General features: G+C 39.9%; 1 protein-coding gene across 10 annotated transcripts in view; it reads left to right on the forward strand.

Annotated features, from left to right (window-relative positions):
* Positions 1-24,964, forward strand: part of FAM227B (family with sequence similarity 227 member B) — a 196,019-nt gene that overhangs the window by 170,459 nt on the left and 596 nt on the right. Inside the window, exons 14-16 of one of the 10 annotated variants that reach the window (XM_053224041.1) lie at positions 18,188-18,260; positions 19,095-19,169; positions 22,631-22,700. In XM_053224041.1, coding sequence (XP_053080016.1) covers positions 18,188-18,260; positions 19,095-19,169; positions 22,631-22,700 — 218 coding nt within the window. Of the gene's footprint in view, positions 1-13,793; positions 13,941-17,169; positions 19,051-19,094; positions 19,170-22,630; positions 22,918-24,964 lie in introns of those variants that run through there. The other 9 variants (XM_053224040.1, XR_008299184.1, XR_008299183.1 and 6 more) reach the window with 9 other exon arrangements.

Raw genomic sequence — 24,964 nt, forward strand, 5'->3', positions numbered from 1 at the left:
TTTTTATGAATGACATTTGAGTATTTTTTTTAAATTTGATTACTTAGTATTAGAGTTATGAGTAAAACAGGAAAAAGTGTTTACTTCTAGGACCCAGAGCTGAATGTATAATATATCTTTAAACTGCGTAGAATTGTGTGCAAAATGTATTTGGAGCTCCTAATTTTCCCATCTCACATCGAGAAGGGATTTGATTTTGCAAATCACCTCAAGTTTTTAATGTGTTGAAAGTAGACTAACAACAACAACAAAAAATACCCAAAAGCCTGATGATTTCTTTTACATGTGAAACACAAGTTACTTTTTTAAAAAAAGATAAAGAAAACTCAGGAACAAAATGTTGGTGTAGTTTGTGTGGGTCCTATTAAAAAAGAATGTCTATCAGCTGCATCTATATTTCTAACATGAATTTAGAAGATTCACATTTGTTGTAGCTTAGAAAAAAAATCTGAACTCAGTGCAGTGTGATACAGAGTGTTTGTTATTACTACAAAGACATGCTCCCACCATCACACACGCATATACAGACTTACTAACATGTAAAAACTGTCCGGGGGTGGATTATTACACCCTACAATTGAAAATGATGGGTAATAACAAGACCTAAACCAGCATAAAAATAAAAGCTATACAAAGGAATCATCTGTTGTGAATTATCTGTGATATGGGAGAAGCAAGTAGCGAACAGTGGGGAAAAAACGAAAAGGAAGAAATCCTCAGACTCATGAAAGGTCACCAGTTCTGTATAACACTTGGTCTTCACACAGGAAGAGCCCAGTGGGAAACTCTTTGGAGCCATGTGCAACTACTTTTCACTCTTATTTATAAAAATATTTTCAATGATCTTTGTCACATGTGCACACATAGATTTTTTTCCCCCTCACCAATATGTGAATAGCAACCTGTGAGTTGTTTCTAAACAATATATCAAATATATTTTTCATTTCAAGTCAATGACATCTCAAGCTAATTGACATATACTAAGGATCTGGTAATCACATTTTTAAAAGGATAAATTAGTTAAAAGACAAATGTTCAAAAAAACCTCTAATTCAGAACCCTCCCATCTAATTATTTTTCTAGTAAAGACAAGATAAAATACTTTTTTTTCCCTCAGTTCTTCTAGAATTCTCAGAGTGCAGCAGATCTGAAGGCCTACACTACTAGAAAGCCTGTTCCATTGTTTATGAGATTGAACTCCCAAAATTTAACCGTCAGTTTCCTTCAGCTTCAAAAATACGGGTGCATATATGACAGTATTTATCTTTTAATGAGGCCTTTCAGATAATAGAAACCAGATTTTAGCTTCCTGGAATGGGAGGTATTTTAAAAATACATTTTTGTTGGAAACACCCAGCACCAAGCCCTGTGGCAACACAGACACCCTCCACCAAAACACAATGGAGGCCTGATCTTTTCTCTAGCTGTCTGCAAAGAGGAAAACCAGGGACAAGGTGTCCTAAGGCTGGGGAAAAGAAGAGATTGAAAAGGGAAGATAAGAGAGTAGAGAGGAATCCCAAAACTCTTTGTTGTACTGAAGGAGTCTCTAAAATTTACTCTAATTTGAGCTCAAATTTGAGCTTCTCCTCCATCTGTACCAAGCAGATGGATTGGACTAGATAAATTTCAAGCCTTTTTGAATCCTGAGATTTATGATTCTGTTGGAGGAATTTGACTTTCCATGCTGTCAGTGGCTAAACTAGTAAAGAGCTCAATTTTTTTCCTGGAATGACAACATTCTCATTTTATCAACTCACTGTAGAACCAGGTTCTTCAGAGGATACACTGTCTCATTCTCAGGTGTCAGCTTCCCTAAAAGGCCACCAGAATAACCAGTTGGCTAAGTAAAGCCAAGGAAGAATACCAATTTAGCAGAGCTTTAGTAGTGTCTCAAAATGGGTAAATTCGGGAATGATATTTATTAGTGTTTTAGGGCCTGAATTGGATGATTTTTGAGTCCGGAGAGGTAAGGCAAGGAATTACTTGGGATCAGGCAGTGTTTAATTAGATTGGTGGGCCCAGTGAAGCAAGGGTCTTGAAGTGAGTTTTGATGAGCAAGCTACTTTTGCTGGTTCAGAGTCTTTTCTTTCAGGAGAAGGCATTTCCTGGAGCAAGCAGCTAAGTTATTTTTATTCTTATTCTCAGCATTGTTAAATATAGGAATAAAAAAAAAAAAAGTATGCATGGTCCCTAAACTTTTTTAACACAGGGACAGCTTAATAAGACATTCCTCATTCATATTTCTATCTCCTCCTAAAGACAACAATTAGGCATCCATCCACAGACAAGAGTGCCTTTGTGGGGAACTGTGCAAATGGCACAATTCACTAAGGGACCTGAGGGAGTCTCACCTACCTGTGGGTCAGGTAATAGGCATACAGACCTCAGTTCCAGTTGTGGGTCCTGTAGTGGCCTGTAAACCACTCTAGCCCCTCATGGCTACAGTCTGGGAATCCCTGGAAAACACCTCATAGACCATCATCTATGGACAGGAAGGCCTTTGTGGAAGTCCAAGTTTCCAGTGGAGAGAAGTTGCAGCACTACTAGAGGAAAAAAAGAAAAGAAAAGAAAAGAAATATATATATATATATATATATATATATATATATATATATATATATATATGAGCGTGGACACACCGGAGAGGGTAAGAACGGTTAACAGTTTGACTTCACCCCTTCCCCAAGGTGAAACAGCATAAGGTCAAGAAAGATCTTCTTGACCGTGATTTCTTACATGGGAGAAAGTGAGAACATGTGAATGAGCATTCAGCTTTCCTAACTGTGTGGAAAGACCCATTTCTCAGCCACAAGAAATAAGGATATCTTACCATTTACAACAACACGGATGTGATGAAATTATGAAATTTTTAAGTTTTGGGTTTAGAGCGAATGGCTAAGAAAGAATTCTTCTGATGTTTTGGTGCAAAAAGGTGATTTTATTATAGCACAGGGACAGGACCCGAGGGCAGGAAGAGCTGGATTGTGAGGAGTGACTGATTATATACTTTTTAATTAGTGGGCATTAGGGATAGCATAAGTCTCTAAGGAATTTGGAAGCAAGGCTTTCAGGACCTTGAGGGGCTAGCTGCTGTTAAGGTTACTTTAGTCTTTAATAAAACATAAACGTTAAGGCAGCCATGAGTTCCCTGAGGAAGGTCACACTATGCATGTTTCTGGTATCTATTGGGCTGCAAGCTGTAAGGAAATTTAATTTAAGCTACATTTCTCTTGCCTTTGCTCTCCTCATCAGATGGATCTTGAGGACATCATGCTAAGTGAAAGAAATCAGATAAAGAAAAATAGTGTATAATTCTACTCATCTATGGAATCTAAAAAAGCCAAACTCATAGAAACAGAAAGTAGAATAGTGGTTTCCAGGGGCTTGGGAGTGGGGGAAATAGGGATATGCTGTGGTGATTATAGTTAACATCTGCATTACATACTTGCAAGTTGCTAAGAGAATAAATCTTAAATTTTCCTACCGTAAAAAAAAAAAAAAAGAAAGAAAAGAAATGGTAATTATGTGAGGCGATATAGTTGTTAACTAATGCTACTATGGTAATCATTTTGCAGCATGTTAAGTGTATCAAATCAACATAGTTGTCCGCTCTAAACTTACAGTGTTACATGTTAATTACATCTCAATAAAGCTGTAAAAGGAAAAAAAATGCTGGGGCAGGAAAGTATGGATGCTCTAAATGCCCAGATTTGCTTCCAGAATAAGAGACTGATTTTTCAGCTGCTGAAAAACTACTATGGCAGAGAGCCTTCAGTTGCTAACACCTTACAAGGATTGCATCATTTAATGATAGCGGTCTCACTCAAAGTCATGCCCTATGGCAGATTATATTTTTCAAAAGTGGCCACAACAGTATCTTCCTTCCTACATGCTCTAGTTACAATATGACCTTGCCACTTGTCCCATCAGGAGATAGCATCTATGTCCACTCCCCTTGAATTTGGGTGGACTTTTCTATCTTCCTCAGCCAATGGAGTGTGACTTCTGAAGCCAGGTTATAAATGGCTTTAAAGCTTCTACTGTAATGCTTCTGCTTTTGCTCTTGGAATGCTCTTAGAAACATCTTCTCTGTGAGGAGGAAGTCAGACCACATAGAAAGTCCATGCTCCAGCGAGCAGCCAGAGCTGAGGTTGAGCCACAGGCATCATCAAAAACCACACATGTGAGGAAGCCTTTGAGATGTCTCCAGCTCCAGCCACAACCTGACCCCAACTAAAAGCCACCAAACTGAGCCCAGTCAACATCCAAAACTATTGAGATAATAGTAACAAATGACAGTTGTTGTTTTATGCCACTAAGTCTGGGGTTGTTCGTTATGCAGCAGTAGATAACTGTACTATGCCCCCTTCAAAGGCAGCCCACATCCATTTACTAGTGTGATATATAAAGTCTCTGAGGTTGGGGCCTATTCTACCTCAACTCAGAACAATTCTGAAGGGTCATCCCAGCTTTGGAACTCCCTATAGGTCAGCTTATACTTTTCCTTGAGACTGTTATCACAGTTCAAGTTCTTTCTCTGCCCAATTTTACTTCCTTCCTTTGCAAACCAGAGATGTTAATCCCAAGAGCACTCCGTAATAAACCTTCTGCACGCTGATCTCCATTTCGTATTCTGCTTCCAAAAAAGCCCCCTGGGTTAGTATATTCCTAGTATTATTTAACACGGGGGAAATGGTGTTGGTTTCAGTTCTCACCATTACAGAGAAACCAATCCATTGATTGCTCACTGTTTTTCTTCTGGATCCCCAATAATCAATTAAATGCAAGCAGAGGAAAAAAAAACATACAGAAACTACATTTTTTAAAAAATTTAGCATTGTACAATGGATCTCATCTGCTACCATGAAATGGGGTTACCTGCTCCAAGAGTTTGGGCAAAATTGGTCAGGGGATTTCCAACATTTTCTAGAGTTATTTCTTGCTAAGGAAAGACCTTACCATTATCTAGAAGCAGGACCAGTTAAGTGCTGAATTAGACTAACAATCCCATATCTGTTAAGTCACTTTTGAATTGTTTAGAAGACATTTACAACTCAAAATCCTCTGATCTAGTAAGATTTCTATAGCATGTAAGTGCCTACTAGTTCATAATGGCCTTGACAACATGCTTTTAAGGGGAAACATGATGCATGTGGACAAACTGTCAGCTATGTGCTGCAGAGATGACTCTTATCTCTGCTGTCAGGGAACTTGTTGTCTAATAGATGACCTTGTCTACAAGCTTGTCATCTGCACCCTAGGTACAGCCTTTTTCTGGCATTCTTCCTATGCTTACCTAAACAATTCTGTTCTTCCCCATCCTGAGTGTTGAAAAGCTGCAGCACAGTGGCCTTCAAGAAAGATGAAGCCTTTAAATATCTAAGGAAGCACACTTCTTTTGCCTGGAAAAGTATGCAGTCTTCAGAGAAATGGGTAATTTTTTGCTTATTCTGGAAGCAGAGCAACAATTGAAACATAAGTGCTTAAGTATTAATCAATGGTATCTTAAACAGAGGCTTAGTCTGTAAGAAAATGGAAAGAAGTTCACCAGGTTGCTTTTTTCCATGAAATGAGGACCAAACGTGAGTCTGCTTCCTTTCTACAATCCCATGTATTTGTCTGCATAATCCAGTAGTAAGTCTTGGGGAAATCCCACCAGCAGGGTGAAAGAAAGAAGAGGGAGTAGAAGTGGGGGAACAGGAGTCAAAGAATCAAGCCAAGGGGCACCTGGGTGGTTCAGCATCTGACTTCGGCTCAGGTCAGGATCTCAAGGTTTGTGAGTTCGAGCCCCGCATCGGGCTTTCTGCTGTTAGTGCGGAGCCCACTTCGGATCCTCTGTCCCCCTCTCTCTGTCCCTCCCCACTCTCTCCCTCTCTCTTCCTCTCTCTCTTTCTCAAAAATAAATAAATATTAAAAAAAAAAATCAAGCTGGAGCATAGGAAAGCACTGAAGCAAAAGAGGCACCTGTCAATGTCAATCTTGACAGCCATCAAGGGTTACAGTAAGGGGTCAGTCAGCTCACTGTGCCTTTGACTCCCATATCCTAGAGAGTACTGTTAGGAAAGGAAAGGACCTACTCACCCTGAGGGAATTAAGAGAGAAGTTGCCCGGTCTTAGGCATTATATAAGGCAAAAGGTGCAAGAACTATCAAGGTGAAATAAGTGGACTCCAAAAAAGGCAAGACTCACAATGTCCTCAGGGAGATTCTGAAAATAATTTAAGAGATGGACCTTTCATTGGTTCTTACTGTGTACACTCAGTTTTGTGGAAAAGGTGGTTTTCTTTTTCTCACTGTTCTGATACCTGGATAGCTTCTCCAAGTAAGAGTTAACAAACTTAATAGTTTTGACTAGATAAACATATAGTGATAAAACCAAGGTTAGTATGTGATCTATTCAATGATATTTTACAATATTACATAAAGTGATAATATATACTATTTTGAGCAAGATTTAAAGAAATAGAGGGGCGCCTGGGTGGCTTGGTCAGTTAAATGTGCAACTTTGGCTCAGGTTCACAGCTTGAGAGTTCTGAACCCCGCGGGCTCTGTGCTGACAGCTCAGAGCCTGGAACCTGCTTCAAATTCTGTGTCTCCCTCTCTCTCTCTGCTCCTCCCCAGCTCGCACTCTGTCTGTCTCTCTCTCTCTCAAAAATAAGTAAACATTCAAAAAAGAAAAAAGAAATAAAGTAATAGAAATATGTTCATAGAATTAGGTATTTATTATGTTTTTTATAATTTTGAAAATGCACTGTCCCATATGTTAGCCACTAGCCATGTGTGGCTATTTAAACTTATATTTAAATTAATAAAATTAACTATAAGTAAAAATAAAGGTCTTCAGTTATACTGTCACATTTCCAGTGCTCACTATCTGTGTGTGACTGTTGGATAGTGGATAGTGCAGATATTAAACATTTCCATCATAAAAATGTTCTATGGACCTCACTGTCTTGGGTAAGAAGGAAAGTTTAATCTATTCACAGAACTTGAGATGTCACTTGGGATATCAGACAGCCAGTATGTACAGAACTTTGTTTTGCCTTGCTACTTGCAGACTTCTAATTTTAGAAGTTGAGCGGCTTAAGAGGCACCTGCATGGCTCAGTTGGTTAAGCGTCCGACTTCGCCTCAGGTCATGATCTCACTGCTCATGGGTTCAAGCCCCGCGTCGGGCTCTGTGCTGACAGCTCAGAGCCTGGAGCCTGCTTCAGATTCTGTGTCTCCCTCTCTGCCCTTCCCCTGCTTGTGCTCTGTTTCTCTCTCAAAAATAAATAAACATTGAAAAGAAATTTTAAAAAAAGTTGAGTGACTCAAGATTACCTATTATCTTATTCATCATTATTCACCCATACAACAAAATTACCAACAAAATTATCAACAATTATCAAAATTATCAATAATTCTCTCTCATATTTTACTTATTTTGGTTGGATTTTGTCCCTTGTATCCTAGTTTTAATTTTTTTTTTGCTCAGGGGTAACTACTTTTAGCATCATGCAGAATTGTGCACTGTATCGCATGGCTTCAATCCATACAAGAAAGCTTACCACTCTTTACAAGCCCCCTGGGTCAATAACTTTATAAGTACCCTAGATCTGTATAAAATTCTGTGATTGCCTTTTGATAGTCAGATATTTGATCCGTGGATTCCTTTTATTTAATCCCCACTGATGATAATTTAGGTCAGTTACCAGAATAACCTTGTTAACTCTCCTGCTAGGCTCTCAAGAACTCCTTAAAAGAGATTTTGGTGGAGTCTAAAAGAGATTTTAAATTTAAAAAATATATCTGACTTATTTAATAGAGCACTTTATAGGCAGACAAACATCATAGAAGCATGGTAGCATAAGTGACACCCAAGTATTTAAATTTGCTCTTAGAAAAAAGGAGGTTTTATTTTTATTTTTAGATGACTTTTAATTGAAGCTATTCTAAACTTTGTCGAGTAGGTTGCTAAGTTTCCTCCTTTTGCAAACTGCCAGTTAAGAGTGTAAGCCAAGTTAAAAAAAAATGGGGGGGGGGTGTAGCAAATGAACATCACACCTTTTTTTTAAGAACTTGAGGAACAAAGGGTTTTGTCTTACATGAGTTAAGTATGCACATGTATATTGTAAGCATTTTGCAGCCACCTTGAGTCAAAGACAATTACAAAATTGCTTGTTAAGATCAAGCTTTTTTTTCTTACAGACCCAGTGTAAGTTCTCTTTAGCATTTTTTTCTTTAAGTTTCTTTTAATAAAATACACAAGACACAAACCACAATTCAGCAAACTAGTTAGTAAACTAACTAATGGAATGAATAGACTTTTGTGCTTTAGGTAATCAGGTTCCAGGGGACGAGTTGTATCAATTTTTTAGCTGCAATTGGGATTTTAGATTATAAACATGGCCCAGTGGGGAAAAAAGGGGGGAGGGGTAAGCAGGAGGGATTTGCATCTTGGAGAGTTAGTTAAAGATTTTTTGTTTGTTTTTTTAAAAAAATTTTTTAATGTTTATTTATTTTTGAGAGAGACAGAGACAGTGTAAGGTGGGGAGGGGCAGAGAGAAAGGGAGACAGAATCTGGAGTAGGCTCTAGGCTCTGAGCAAGCAGTCAGCACAGAGCCTGACGCGGGGCTCAAACCCACAAACCACGAGATCCTGACCTGAGACCAACTTGGACGCTTAACCAACTGAGCCACCCAGGCACCCTGAGTTTTTTTTTTTTTATTACTATACATGTGGTAAAGCCCAATTTATATCAAATAACAGAAGAAAATTTCATTTTCAAATAGTTTAAATGATTTCAACCATTGGGGAAAAATGGATATTCTTACTATACATGCTACTAGTCAATAAAAAAAAAAAAATAATCAAGTGGAAAAGCCGTAGCTTTATGAATGCTTAGAATTTAGGACTGAAAAGCAGTATCTCAATTAAATACAAAAATTTACCATAATTTTGTGTTCACCTAAACTATTTCTCTTCCTTGAAGGTGGGCAGGCAAAGGAGAAACTAAATGAAATCTGCACTGTTACTTTGCATTCACCCCATAAAAATCACTGCCAGTTTATGGCTCCAAGTGATTCAGTGAGATGCTCCAAGATTTCCCAACGTAGAAACCCTATCCTAGTTTACAGCTGAAGTCCTGTGTACTTAAGAGCAAACAAATGGCCTCCTTTGGGGGTTATCTCACATCCATTTGTTTCTATTTTGTTAGTAGTAATCCAATTTGGCCCATCTCAGGGGAGTAGGGGCTCTAGAATTTCTGTTTTTATAGGAGGGGCTTAGGTATTTAATACAGTTACAAACAAGGTGCTAAATTTGCAAAACAAACCCAAAATTTGTTTGTTTATTTGGAGTAGCTTTGTGAGTGGAGGAGGGTTGATGGAAAGAATGGGGATGGCTAATTTCCGTCCAAACAACCCTTGCATTGTATCTATGCAAGGGTATAAACTATAAACGTTGTGGAATCAATAAATCAACAACTTGTTTATCCAGTTGTATCAGAGAGCCAACTGTTGCCCATAACTAAATTTTCCACATAACTACGGCCAACCGTCTAAAGCACCAAAATTTGTTTTAACCGTTTTAATGAAAATTTTCTTCAAAGATATATTATACTTCCCGGATTTCTTAAACAATATAGCAAACACAATTAACTTTCTGATGATGACCAGGCTTCTCAAGATGAAATCTATGATTCAGCTACCCCAAAATCTCAGTAAGAATGCTTGTTGAGTAGGCCAAGAACACTAAACACCTCCTGAATACCTCTTCCATAACCAGCACTGGTACCCGTGTGAAGGTGCCAAGCACTTCAACAGTGAAGGCAGGAAATACTGTCATTGGCGACAGAATACTACCTAAGTTGCTGTAGCAGCATATCCAATCTGACACAGCCCTGCACTAAAGCCAAACCAACTGCTAGACTTTTAGAGTCTTGTGCTTGTTTTTCATAGTTTTTCTATCTTCCACTTGAAAACCTGCCTGTTGTTATCTCTCATTCCTACTGATTCCCATAATTCAAACACCACGTCTTTCTCATCTTTGTGTCTCCATGCCTAGTAAATGCTCTGGCAAGTTTGTTGAATGCTTTTAGTTAAGCCTGTGTTAATATTTCTGGTAACCCTATTCCCTCAATTTTCTGAACTCTGCTATAAACCCACTGCTAATAATGTATTAAATAATGAGACTTACTAAAACCCCTATTTCACAGGTAATACCAGAGTGAGATCCAACAGTGGCACTGTCTCCCATAGAATAAGGCACATGGGGTTGGTAATCACTGGTTAAAAACTTCCTGGATACATGGTTGTGTTGTGGATGTTTGACACTCTTGTAAAATCTAACATTAAAATATTTGAAGTGTAAGCAAAGGTAAACAGTAAGCAGAAGAGAACTATTCTAAGATCAGTTTGGGCCCCAGGCTAAATTATTTTAAGAATTCAGTGTTTAGGATTAGGAATTAAATGAGTTCTCATATATAAAGGACAAGACTGTGGCCACCGTTTTCTGCCTCAGCTCCTTTTATAACTTACACAATAGCATTATGTGTAGAACGGATACTTTGGCCTTAAACCTGATAATCTCATTAGCAATTCTAAAGATACTCCAAGAAATATATCTAAGGGATGTGGGGTAGCCAGCACAGCCTCCTGTAGCTTCATTCTAGAACAGTACTTCTGGCAGACAGAAGCAAAATTTGCCCCTGGGACATTCTTTTCCTGAGTTTCACACATGCCCAATTTCTCAAAGACAGAGTACTTCCTTCCTAGAAGCTTTAGGTTCTTCATCTATATTATAATCAAAATGGACCCTACAATTTCTAAGTCCCCTTGTTTCATTAATACTCTGTGTTTCAACTTTATTTTTTTAATTTTTATTTGTGTGTGTGTGTGTGTGTGAGAGAGAGAGAGAGAGAGAGAGAGAGAGAGAGAGAGAATCTTAAGCAGGCCCCATGCTCATCACAGAGCCCAATGAGGGACTCAATCCCATGACCCTGGGAACATGACCTGAACGGAAATCAAGAGTTGGACACTCAACCAACTGAGCCACGCAGGTGCTCCAAATACTGTGTGTTTCTAAAGGGAGGTCAAATAACCCAGAGTCTGAAGTGAGGTCTTTAGGATGCCTCCAGGCTTTAGTGTGTCATATCCCAACCACAGCTGCTGTGAAGTCCTAGAACAGGACCATTTTATTTGTACTCAGATGGCTCCTTGTCCATTTAGTGGCTGGCCATATAAACTCCATGCAGCATTACATGAGGAAACCCAGTGTGAGGTCAATTCAGACAGTGGAATTGGAAAACATGTTGCCACAGTCATCCCCAAGGAATAAAATAGAGCCATTCTTCATAGTTTATAAGCTGTAAGTGCTCTAATTTTCTACACAGTTGGGGGAAATTGATGACTTTATGTATCCAACGAGGATAAAAATTAGGTTATTCATTAACAGACATTAACAGAAGTCTACTAAAAGCCATCACCATTGAATAGTGCAAGAAAGTGCTGACGTTTTAGTCAGTATCAACATCATGCAGCCCAGAACTCATTTCACAGCACAAGTATATAACTCTGACCAAATTCTGTGGGCAATGAGAATGACCTTATAAAGAACGTATACCCAGTTCATTTTAATAATGACATATGTTCAGAATTAATAATTTATAAGAAAAAAACATAGTTCTGTGTCTTAATACCAGTAGTACATAACAAATGTTGAAGGAATAAAATCCAATTAGGTCATTACCTCATAAATACTTCATCGTGGGAACCATGCTCAAGAGCACAATATGACTTTGGAGAAGGATAAAATCTGTGAAATTCTAACATGCAATCTGAGAGAGAAATTAAATATTACCAGGAAATGGCAGCATGCAAATTAAATTTCAGCAGCTCAAGACCCTATGCACTTTAAGAAAAATACATCATTAGTTGTGCTCATCATTCTACAAAAAGAATGATATGCAGCTTTCTTTGATTTTTACTCAGGAGAAGATCTTAAGAGTTTCAATCACTAAATGTAGCCAGAAGAGTAAAGACAGATATTAAAAAGTAAAAGTAAAGACAGATATTAACCTGGTATCTTCAGGTATTGCTTGTTTCAGGAAGATTGCTAAGCCTTTTCTTCTAAAGCTGCTTGACTTAGGGACACCTGGGTGGCTCAGTCGGTTGAGCATCCGACTCTTGACTTCGGCTCAGGTCATGATCTCACAACTTGTTGGTTCGAGCTCCACATCGGGCTCTGCACTGGCAGTGTGGAGCCTGCTTGGGATTCTCTCTCCTTCTCTCTCTGCCCCTCCCCCTCCCCCATCTCTCTCAAAGTAAATAAATAAAAACCTAAAAAAAATAAAATTAAAAAATAGGGGCACCTGGGTGGCTCAGTCAGTTAAACATCTGAGTCTTGGTTTCGTTTCAGGTCATGATCTCACAGTTTGTGAGTTCGAGCCCCATGTTGGGCCCTGTAGCTGGCAGCATAGAGCCTACTTGGCTCTTTCCGTCTCTCTGACTCTCCCCTGCTTGTGTTTTCTTTCTCTCTTTCTCTCAAAATAAATAAACTTTTAAAAAAATTAAAAAAACATTAAAGCTGCTGGACTTCTTCACAGTCTGTGACAGGTAAAGGGGGAAAAAAACGAAAGGTGGAAATCTGGCATAACTGGCAAGCTTCTTGCTGATGCACTGAACTGGACCACAGCCTCTTTTTTCAGTCATGAGCATCACACCAGGCCCAAGCTAAGCAAGAACATGGCTGTCTTTCCCCAGAACTCAAAAGGACTTGAGTTTAGAGAGACACAGTCCTCCTTTGCTGGATTTGGAGGTGGGGAGGGAGAGGGGGGATGTCATACTGGAAAACACAATTGGGGAAGAGGGGAAAAATTGGTTATTTCATATAAGAAGACCCAGCACAATTTTTCCATCAGGGCAGTAGAGCCCCTCTGGTACAAACACTCTGAAATCTTTTGCAAACATTAAAATAAGGACTACAAAATTTGGATGCATGGGGAAATTATGATAGTTGCATAAAGAAAGCAACGATGCCATTATAACAATAATGTAAAATATTTATTTGTATATGACAAAGGCACATAGAAAATGAAAATAGTTTTATTTTTTGGAAAGTGGGATCCTGGGATAATTTTTTCTTGGCTTTTGATTACACTGATGCTGCTATAATAATTCTTTGTAGAGTAATATATTTTTTTACTTTTATTGAGATATAATTGACATATGGCATTGTGTAACTTTCAAGTGTACAGCATGATGATTTCACTCACCTATATTGAGAAATGATTACCACAGTAATATATTTAAGTCTTGCTGAAACATTTGTCAAAATGAGATTTTGTGAAGTTTAGTTTTTGTCCACTATCATTACTTAAAATGAGGCTTTCACTACTTCTCTTTTAGATTTGAGGAAACTAATGTATCCCTTAAGTTGTCATTCATTGAATAGTCAAAAATGTTACTTACGCAGAATGAAATCTCAAAGCCAAAGTTTGAAAGTAACTTGGATCCAGCCTAAGAAAGTTTTAGTTTGGAATTTTACCATTCAGACTTGATTCATATCAAGAGAAAACTGAAGTTCACATGGACACTTATTCCAGTAGGTTCATTTAGAAGGTCCCTGAAGACAAGGTAATTTGTACAGTGTGATCAGAACTCGTGGATGTAACTTCTGAAGACAATGCTGTGTTTCTGACCATAGGTTGCCAGAACAATTGGTTGAAAACAGGAAATTCCAGGTGATAAGCTGGCTGTTCAATAATAGGTACTATTCAAACATAACCTACATCACTATGAAATGTCTCTCCCAGGGTAAAATGAACTGCCCTCAGAAGCACACTGAAAACAGAATGAGGCTGTCCTCCCAGTCCAAAATGAGGCTCTGACCAGGAAGAGGCTTCCTGGGATGCCCTCTGTCAGGCAACAAACAAGACTGTGTGGGGTAGAGCTATATTCATGTAAGTAAAGCTGCCAGTCACCCTTTTATTTTGTCAAGAATCTCAAGCAGAATTCTAGAGATACGGTAAAGATCCCATCACAGTGCATGTTGGATATCCAACAAATGTTAACTCTTTGTATTTCCACTCCGTTTCCAACTATTGCCCCACCCCCTTACCACCTCCTAAAATATAGTGTCTTTGAGGATTTTTAGTTAACTCTAGCCACCTACAATGTTTGGTATACTAATCAAGAAGCAGGCTAACTTAAGTTGGTACCACGCTTTCCTGGGCCCAGGTGTTAAACTGTTAGAAGTGCGATGTCAGCCTTCTGCACAGGTATTGATTAGACCTGAGATCATTTAAGAGCTGGCCAACAGGCCAGACCCCCTGCCCCAAACTGTCATCTGTACCACCAGGTTTGGTGCCCCAAATATTTTGTTAGAAATTGCAATGTCGAAAAAAAAAGGAAGGAAGGAAAGAAACAAAGAGAAAGAGGAAGGAAGAAAAAGGGAGAGAGGAAGGGAGAGAAAGAAAGAAAGAAAGAAAGAGAGAGAAAGAAAGAGAGAGAGAAAGGAAGAAAGGGAATATAATATTCTATGTCTACAATATTATTTCATCTTTAGGCTGTCGGACACCTATTTTAAAATAGCCTTGTATTCTATCATCTCCACCTTTAAAGCATATGTTGAAACTATCCAGTTTCCACTGTTACCACCCTAGTCCAAGCACGGCTACCACTTTCGCCTCAAATATGGAGAAAGCCCCCTTTAGAGCCTCCCTTTTTCTCCACTTTCCACAAGCCATTCATCACATAGTCAAGGGATAAATCAAATAAGTCCCTTGCTTAAAAGCTTCCAACAGCTTCCTCTTGCACTTTGCCATCGGCTACGAAGTCCCTTAGAAGACCCAGCCCCACCTATCTGATTTCATCTCCTACCTCTCTGCCCTCACTCACTCTGCTCCAGCTACACTGCCCTTTCTCCTACTCAAATGTTACTGCCAGCCCCATTTCTTCTGATACTCAGGACTTCTCTAGCTAATGTTGTGCACCCCCAAACACATTCCCAGCCATTCTCTTCTCATGCACTGTTTTACTGCCCTTATAGTACTTACCACTGTTTAATCAGTTTATTTGCTTGTTATGCCCCCCTTTAAACAGGGGACTTAATTTGAGTCTACTTCTCTGTGGTGAATGGCTTATGGAAAGTGTACATGCTCTAGAATATGAACTATATGAGAGTGGAAACCTTTATATCTTATTCACTGCTCAACCTCCAGGGTCCAGAAGAGTGCCTGGCACACAACAGATGCTCAAAAAGTAATTGTTGAATGAGTAATGGTATCACCCAATTAGGTTTATTGGTTTTCAAATCGACCTTTATGACTGACTTACTTGTCACTCCTCCTTCTTAAAGAGATTCTCTCCTTTGGTATATGCTACTGTGTTAGTTATACCAGTTCCTGGCTCCTCCCCTTCTTCTACTCCTAATCCCTAAAATCTCTCTTCATCAAGATTCTTTCTTTTCCCACTTCATTCTTCCCCAGGGTCTCATTAATTCTCACTGTTTCAACCATCACCTCTGAAGAGTCTCCATTTTCATAACTACTCCCATTGATCTCTATCTGCGTTTATTGAGAGTTTCTAATTGAACATGCACGTTATTAAAATACCTTCTTGGGGTGCCTGGGTGGCGCAGTCGGTTAAGCGTCCGACTTCAGCCAGGTCATGATCTCGTGGTCCGTGAGTTCGAGCCCCGCATCAGGCTCTGGGCTGATGGCTTGGAGCCTGGAGCCTGTTTCCGATTCTGTGTCTCCCTCTGTCTCTGCCCCTCCCCCGTTCATGCTCTGTCTCTCTCTGTCCCAAAAATAAATAAAAAACGTTGAAAAAAAAATTTAAAAAAAAAATACCTTCTCATCCCCTGTAGTACATCGTCCAAAATGACAGACTTCCCCATCTCTATAAAATAATTCCATCATTATCCTAGTCACATTTGATCTCTCCCCCTCCCTATCTCTCATCCAGCCCCCATACCCAATTAATAAACAAATTCTCCTTCATTCCTTTACAGAATCTCGAATTCCATCCCACATCTCTCTTAGCCTTTTGCCCTTACCTTAGTGATGGGTCTGAACTTCTGAAATTAAATAGGCTCATATTCTATTTCATGGAAAATCAGATCAGGAAGAGAGCCACAAGACCACCTAACTAAACCCCCATCCCTTACAGACAAGGAAAAAGAGGGCCAGCATGGCTAACTACCTTGGCTACCATGTCTTAAATGATAGGTTCTGACCACAGTGCCAGAACCAGAGCTCAGTCTCCAGGATAGCACTCCCTCTACAACCTTTGGGTAATGGCCCATCAGTGCCAGCCAAGGAGAGAGGAAGAGCTAAGAGGGTCCTGAAATAAGAGCATCAAGAGAGAAGATGAGTAAAGGATACTGAAGAAACACACTTTGTTGACTTCCCAATTTTGCTTCATGGTGCCTTGAAAAGGGCTGTATCTTGAATGAGTCTTTGAAGCCAATAATGATTATTCATCCTGTGCACATGCAGTTGCTGGTCTGCCTCCTGGGGATGCCAGATGCTATCAGAGTACTAATTTAATTTCCACCTACACAGTACAAATGAACTTTTCATCAGGAACCATAAGTTCAGGAACCATATGCCATTGTGACATTAACCAGTGAAGTCAGGCTCCTCTCTTTCTTGAAGGAAAATCTTATTCTAAAACCTAGATATAATTAAGGGGGAAAGAAAACTTGGAACGCATCAATGAGTAGTCTTCTCTAAAGCCTATTTCAGAGACTTTTGATCCATTTTTAGGGTAACATAATCACCCAGCACCTCTCAAACTCTGTGCTTGGTAGGATGGAGTGTGTTCTGTCAACACTGCTTCCCTCTATGGTCAGTGATGCTGTTAAGAAGCCTGCTTAGGGATGAGCACTGAGTGTTGTATGGAAACCAATTTGACAATCAATTTCATATTAAAAAAAAAAAAAGCCTGCTTAAACAAGTTCTGTGACCAACCCAGAGAACTTACCGCTTCTAGCATTGCTGAGAAAGTAGTCTTGAGTGCAGAGAAAACCAGGTGACCTTTTCCTTGATTCTAAGACCTTGATTTTCCAATTATAAGTGATTGAAGATAATTGCTGAGTAGTTTAGAGCTTCATAGAAAAGACATGAATTTTATGTAAGTTCATTTTGAGAATCCTTCTTGTGGAGCCATTCATCTTTTTCCTTCTAGATACCTCAGCTGAGATGCAATGCTCAGGAAGTTAAGGTCATAAAGTTAAGTACCTATGTGGTCCTGCCTCCGGAGACCAAATCCACTGGACTGCTCCTAACATTCTCATACCAGACAAATAAGATTAAAATGAGCATCAAGGACAGCCTTGAAAGAGACCATAAATAATGCAGTCAGAGAAAGACAGAGGTAATACTGAAGAGTGCTTCAGGAGGAGGAGCGGAGGCCATACAAGGACAGTCTCATGCCCTGTGTCTTGGCAATCACAGAGGTTTAAAGAGCTCCTGGTTTATCAGTGAGGCTAAGGTCTTCTCTTAACACAAGCCGAGAGCTGCCTCCTGGAGTCATTCGCCAATTGCTGTTTCAGAAGGGAAGTGCCTGCTTTGTTAGGCACGAATGTGGGTTTAAGACCAGGGTTAGGAGCACAACCACAGGCCGTACCAGAAACAGGTGGGACAAGAGCCCCGGGCTTTTTAACAGCACATTTACACCTTCTACTTACCATCTTTCTTCTCTGTAATAACTAAGGCAACCAACATATACTGCCATGCACCTCTGGAGCCTTTCAGAAGTCAAGAAACCTTGAGGTTCTTGGTATATGTAGAAATGAAGAAATGCTTAAATAGGTTAAAATTTTTGATACATTTTAAATATTTAATTTAACAAATTGCTGCTTTTAATGTACAGACACATGCATGTGTGCATGCACAGGCACACACACAAAACACCACAAAAAAAGGTAATTACAGAATTTAAGAAATTATTAAGTCTGAGTGCACTGTGGGTGGTGTAGTTCAAATTATGGGACACAGTTTAACGTGGTCTAATGGATCCTCCTTCTTTCTGTCTTCTCAGTTTAAATCTGGACGTAATATTCATGTCCACACTTGAGACCCTTCAAGAATGGGAAGCCCGGGCGAGATGGCCCTCTTGGTCCCCCCCAGTAACGGATACTGTCCTACTCTCCCAAATGTTCCTAATTACAAATCTTTCCTTAACCATAAGCCAATCACACCACCTGCTCCAACTTACCGTGATATCATAAAAGAAGCAAAAAGACAGTTTGCAAAGAATCAAAAGGATTTTAGAATGTAAGTTGATGCCAAACTGTTGTTAAATGTAAAATCATAAGTGCTGTGAGCTGGAAGTAATCATAGAAATCATCTGCATTAAGCTCCTTATTTTACCGGTGAGGAGAGTCACTTCTGAGTGTCTTAAGAGATTTGGAGATTCTTTTCTAGTAAGTGTCAAGGGTATACATTAGAGCTGTGGAGCCATGGCAAGTATCAGGGGGTTGAAGGAAGGAAGGAAGCTTTGCTGTACTGTGGTTGGAGGGATGCACCCCAGCATGGAGAGACCAGGAGAGAGCTCCAGGGAACAGAGACTGGAGTACTGTTGATTTACAAAGATGAGCCCTGGGAACACAGAAAGGTTGTTTGCAGGATGAGCTCCCTGGAGCAGGGGTGGCAGTTGGAGCAGTATTGAGGAATCGAATACAACAAAGAGAGATAAATGGAAGAGCAGCCAGGTAGGTCTTATCCAGCGAGCAGGACAAAAGTTTGTAGAAAATCTGCTTTCTGAGGGGCGCCATTTCCCTCCCACCTCCCCCAGCCCTCCAACCCCCACCACATATACACCCGCGCACACAGGCATTGACACTTTGTAAGAGGGCCCCTGCTGAAGCAGCAAGGTGGAGTCCAGACCTTACTCAGGTGTCATGGGTTATGCGTTTGGTATGTATATATAGGAGGGGCTGGGCTGGAGTCGTCCTCCCACCGCGTAGTGCGTAGGGAGGGGATGTTGAAGAATTAGTCTGTGAAGGGCTTTTGCTCACATGTAGAAGTCAGCAAATTGCTGATTTTTTCTTTCCCAAATAGAAATGCCTGCTTTACTTTAAAATTTAATTCGAAATTTTGATTTTATAGAGAGAAGCACAGAATTAATGAAGAAATAAAACTCCTAAGACAGCGGCAGGAAAGAATTGACAAGGAGCTTGATAGGTTTGTTCCTTACTCAACTTTCTAGTGCTTAAAAACATTTTAATTGAACAAGTGTGTTACATAAAGCTACGATAGGTTTATTTAAAAATACATCAACTCAGGTATCTGCAAAGAGATTTTCTACTTAACTGTCCATCTGAATAAGTTTCTTTGTCTACAGAATCAACTACTCTACTAATTTAATTCATTGCTAAACATTATCTCCTTTTACTCCTCCACCTTTAGGGCTTAAACTCCAGGCCAAAGCATAAGAGACTCTTAAAAACAGAACAAATTGAGGGTTGATGGGGTGGGAGGGTGGGTGATGGGTATTGAAAAGGGCATCTTTTGGGATGAGCACTGGGTGTTGTATGGAAGCCAAGTTGACAGTGAATTTCGTATATTAAAAAACCCATAAACATGCCCTGCCCTCCGGAAGACGTAAACTAGAAAAACAGGCTATTTAGCTGGTCTCTCTTGGGCTAGTTCTTTGTTCCTCTTCTGCTATAGATACAAACATTTTGGGAGGCACATTTATTTTATAAATAGAGTAGAAAAAGGAAAACTATAAAGTATTGAGACTAACCAACTGTTAGCATACTTACGTGCCCAAAAATTGACAGGTGAGTGAGTGCAGCCCTGCAGACAAGCCACAGCTGTGTGCCATTCATCTTCTAATTCCTATTTTGGAACTTAAATTGCGAGTCTCCTACAGAGCTGTCGAATCACTGTGTTATACACCCAAAACTTACATTGTGTGTACACTAAAATTGAAAAAAAACACAAAAACTAGTTTCTCGCGAGGGGTGCCTGGGTAGCTCAATCGGTTGGGTGTCTGTCTTCAGCTAAGGTCATGATCTCACTGCTCATGAGTTTGAGCCCTGTCAGGCTCTACTGATAGCTCGGAGCATGGAGCCTGTTTGGGATTCTGTGCCTGCCTCTCTCTGCCCTTCCCCCACTCACATTTTCTGTCTCTCTCTCTCTCAAATATTAAATAATAATAAAAACATTTTAAAATTATAAAAGAAAAAAAAGCAGTTTTACGGCAGCTGGCTGTGTGTTAATGGAGCTTGCAACTCTTGATCTCAGGGTTGTGAGTTTGAGCCCCATGTTGGGTGTAGCAATTACTTAAAACCTTAAATAAATAAAATCAAAGTCAAAAAGCCAGTTTCCCAGTCACATGAGAAAATCTAGCCTATTACTTTAGAATCTTATCTCACTTTTCACGAAAAATCTTATCACTCAAATTTCCCCTTCACATGACCTAAATTATAAGATCTGATCCCAGGTGACGTTTACAAGTTCCCCCAAATCACATCTGTATGGGATGGGATTTCTCATCACTGAGAATATACAGAAGAATGTAGAACAGTCACAGCAATTTGCAAGAACCGCTCAGATCTGTTTTATGCAATGGGACATTGTTGTGATAGGGAAAAATCTGTCATAAGATGGCCGACAGGACTGCTAGGGAAATTCCCCTTCCAGGTTCTTCTTCCTATCCCACTTGCCCAGCGCACCAGATTACTACTAATGGGAATGCGGAACTAACAAACTATAAATTGTTCCCTCTGCTTAAGCTTGGGACTCAGACCTCAGGAGAGTGATCTCCTCTGAGCCCGCTGGTGTAAAATAAACCACCTGCCTTCCAAGATCGCCATGGGCCAGTTGGTTCTTCTGCCGGGTGATCCGACCAGGTTCCATAACAGTTGGAGAAATTAAAGGGGAAATATTCAGTTGTGTATATAAATCTCATATGCCTATTAAATCTGTAGGCACAGCATACAAGTCTATCTGTAATCTTCGAAAGAGATACTCATGGAGAAGAAAGGAAAGGCAAACAGAAAAATGGAGGTTAGGTAGTGGGGATGATGCAAAATTGTGAGTGTCCTAAAAAAGCACTGAATTGTACGCTTAAAAATTTTTTTAACGTTTTTATTTATTTTTGAGAGACAGGGAGAGACAGAGTACAAGTGGGGTAGGGGCAGAGAGAGGGAGAGACACAATCTGAAGCAGGCTCCAGGCTCTGAGCTGTCAGCACAGAGCCTGACGCAGGGCTCGAACTCACAAACCACAAGACGCTTCAGACCAGTCAGATGCTTACCCGACTGAGCCACCCAGTCGCCCCTGAATTATACATTTTAAAACGGTGAATTTAATGGTATGAGACATATGTCAATAAAAGTGTTATTTTTAAAAAAGGAACAGGGCCCTGCAAATTAAAAGGGTGAGTTGGAAGATGGCTTGATTTTAACAAAGTGAGGTGAACCAGAATTGAGTATGACTGGCACCTGAGGGAGATTCTAAGGGTATTACTGAGAAAGGGCAGCAGGGATATTCTGGAGTGTGGTTAGGACTGTGAGAAAGAGACCCAAGCTGTGAGAGCCAGATTTGAGGAAAGCAGGAGAGAACAGACCCAGAGGGGAATAATAAGTGAAGAGAAAAGCCAGTTGGGGAGATAAAATGGACAAAGATCAAGCAGAGAATACTTGAGGAGGCATTTGTTGGTCGCGTGGCTCTAATGCAGGAGACCCTAAGAGCTAGCCCTGCTGTGCCGTCCCGGGTGCCCTATGCCAAGTGCTAAAAAAAACCTAGAGGCAGCTTTGCGGGGGGTGGGCTAACCCAAACTTTATGCTTTAGCAAAGTATATTGGGATTTTCAGAAATGTTTTCTTCCTACAAATTCCATGGAGGAAAAAAATCATTTAGAATGTCTCCCTTGAAAATTGTTGTGAAATTAATAGCTATCTATCCCTTTTCATTTTCCTTTCTGTCTGCTGTGTTTCTCTTGCTAATGTTTCTCCCTTGTCCCAAGTTCTTACCCATCCTGGCCTAGCCTAGCTCAGCTCTGCCTCTCCCCTCATCCATAGATGTTTGGAAAGGTTTCTGCAGCCTCCTAAATTCAGCTATTCAACTCCTTCATAAGTATTTCTTAAATGAGTACTTGGTGACAAAAATCATGATAGATTCTTGGATTCCTGCCTCCATGGGCTTCCAGTCCAGTGAGCACCCTCACGCTTTAGCCTTTTCCACCGCTCTTTCCCCCCAGATCTCTCCCTGCCAGTCCCTCTTATTCTTCCCTTCCCACTGACGCCCCCTAAAGTCTGCACTGGAGACGGGAGAGTGAAGTCAGTTCAGCAAATACTGTGTAAACCATCTCATGAAGAGAATGCTTCACTCCTGGGGAGCAGTGGCACACAGTGGTTGAACTGAAGGCTCAAGTCACACTGCTTGGGTTCACATCCTGTATGACGTGCTAGCTGGAGGACTGGGGGGACAGGTTACTGAACCTGTCTGAGCCTTTTTCATCATTTATAATACTGGGTGACAGTAGTGCCTACTTCATAAGAGTAACTGAATGAATATATGTAAAATGCCAGCAGATGCCCAGAATATTAAATTTTGTGTAAATGTTGGCTCTTAGTTGGTGTCAGTATAAAACAATTAGTTTGGCTACTGATTTTTAAAAAATTTTTTGATTAGACTCCAGGCGAAGGCTACCAAGAAACCCTACGAAGCTAAGAATGACTTTGACAAGTTCCTACACAAACTGGTATGTTTCCTTTTTGAAAATAGTTGAGAATTCTCTCTCTACCTTGTCTTAATTGGACTGGACAATATTCAATAGCACTGCATGGTTTCACATCCAAGTTACAGTGAGTGGCAAGGTAGAATACGCTATTTTAATTTAATCATCTGCATGCACATTTAAGATCATCTCTGTTTTACATATTAGTGACAACCTCATGCCCACTTATCCTCATGCCTTGCTTCTGACCATGGACAGTTCATGCAACTGAAGACCTCCAAATGCAGTCAAAACTTCAAACTAATAGAAAATTTATCAGTGTTTGAAGTCATATTTTATTTCCCATTAATAATTCAACAATAATACATTGGATTCCAATGAATGCGTTAGATGAATGGTCCCTGCCCTCAACATAAGACAGAAATTATAAAGTTCTAAACAGGACTCAAGTGTGAGAAAGAAAGAAAATAAAGGAGGCTGCTCTGTCTTTCCAGTTTTCTTTGTTCCCCCCTCTTTGGCTCCTCCTTAAATTATGGGCACTTCTGTTAAATCTGAAGGTTCCTCTTCCCTTCCAGCAGGCAAGGACATGTAGAGAAAGGGGTGCAATAAATCTGAAGGTTGAGCCAGCTGAGGTCAGGAATAGGAGCGAGCTTTTTATTTTTAGCATGTCTTCGAGAACAGTCCTCGCCACCAGTGTAACGTCAAAAACAGAGAGTAGATCATCCAATCAAATTTCTGTATGAGCCAGAAAGGTGAGAGAAGGGAGTAGAACACCTGCATGTTTAATATTAAACAAATAGGACTATTCTTTACTTCCACAAAAAATTCTTTCTCCCATTTTTCTTGGTCTCCCCTAACTACTACGGCTAGAGACATGGGTACAGAGAATTATTTAGTGTAAGAAAGCCACTGTGCCAGTGTGCTGGTGAAGGGCAGGTGACCTTGGCTGGTAAATGGTACATGGGCTGAGTATCAGGGAAACTACAAGTTTTGGAAACTGTAGCACACTGAAAAGTCCAACATCATCTAAACAAAACAGCTATACCTCAGCTTAAGTTCACTGTCTGCCCCCCACCCCCAGGAATGGAGGGCAGGGGATAATCAGATCTTTCACCATCCATAATCCAAATTCTCCTATAAAATTTCTGATGAGAACCCCAAGTTTTTAAATACTTGGGGGCCAAACTAAATGTATCTGCAAACCAGATGTGGCCTGTGGGCTACTGGTTGGGAACCCCTCATTTAAATGCTAGACTTAGAGCTCTTCAAAAGCTACCTCCAGCCAGTGTAACCTATCTTATCCTCCACTGTATCCCAGGGCAAACAAACCGAGGTGTCCAGACACACCATGTTTATTCGCCCATACTCATACATTCATTCATCTGCAGTGCCTGCTCCCCAGCTTTCATATTCGACTCATTCTTTAGGGCCCTGCTCAAATTCCATCTTCTTCATAAAGCTTTTTTCCAGTTGCCCTAGCCCCATCCTCTCCAGAAAAGGTTGAAATCTCTCATAATTTCTAGAATGACACTTGGTGATGGTTTGATTGAAAATTAGTTCTTTTCTTCAAGCCAGACACCAAGACAAGAGTAGATCCCTGGCTTAGAACAACTGTGTCTTCCAAAGCAGAGGGCACAATGGAAGTTTTTAGTCACCTACTGCAAGAAGGAATCTCATGATGAAAAGTTTAAATAGACTAGCAAAGCAACGGAAAGTACCACTTTTTTTTTTTACATTAATCCAGGTATCTTTAAGTAATTATGTACCAACCACAGATCTTCTGTGGAAAATGGAATAGTATTAAAAAACAAAGAATTCTAATTTTAAATCATTTCATATTTTGGATTATTGGGTGTTTAAAAACTCAAAATTCATTCAACATATTTGACCAAAGCTTTCTCAAGCGTTTACCTTTCTTTAAAGATGAAAATGCACCTGCAGTTTATTTTAGAATAGAATGGATTTCCGAGTCCTTTAAATAGGGCTGTTGTCCTTTGAGAAATATTAAAACTAGCTTTGCCTCAGACTCTCCAAAACTGAGATTCAAGATGATGATGTCTAGTGTTTAAGATGCACATTAATCAGCAAAACAGTCATCGAATAATACGAAAGTGTGATAATTTTCTGGATAATTTATGCCATAAGATTGCTGCTGTCTCAATTATCTGTTTATAGCAGCAAATTACTTTTTGGATTAAATCTTCATATAATTCAGGAAGACCTTCTTGTGAGAAAGCCATTCACTTACCATCACCACATGGCTAAACATTTCTGCCCACTTTTGATGA

The sequence above is a fragment of the Acinonyx jubatus genome, chromosome B3, assembly GCF_027475565.1.
Source record: "Acinonyx jubatus isolate Ajub_Pintada_27869175 chromosome B3, VMU_Ajub_asm_v1.0, whole genome shotgun sequence".
Classification (NCBI taxonomy): domain Eukaryota; kingdom Metazoa; phylum Chordata; class Mammalia; order Carnivora; family Felidae; genus Acinonyx; species Acinonyx jubatus.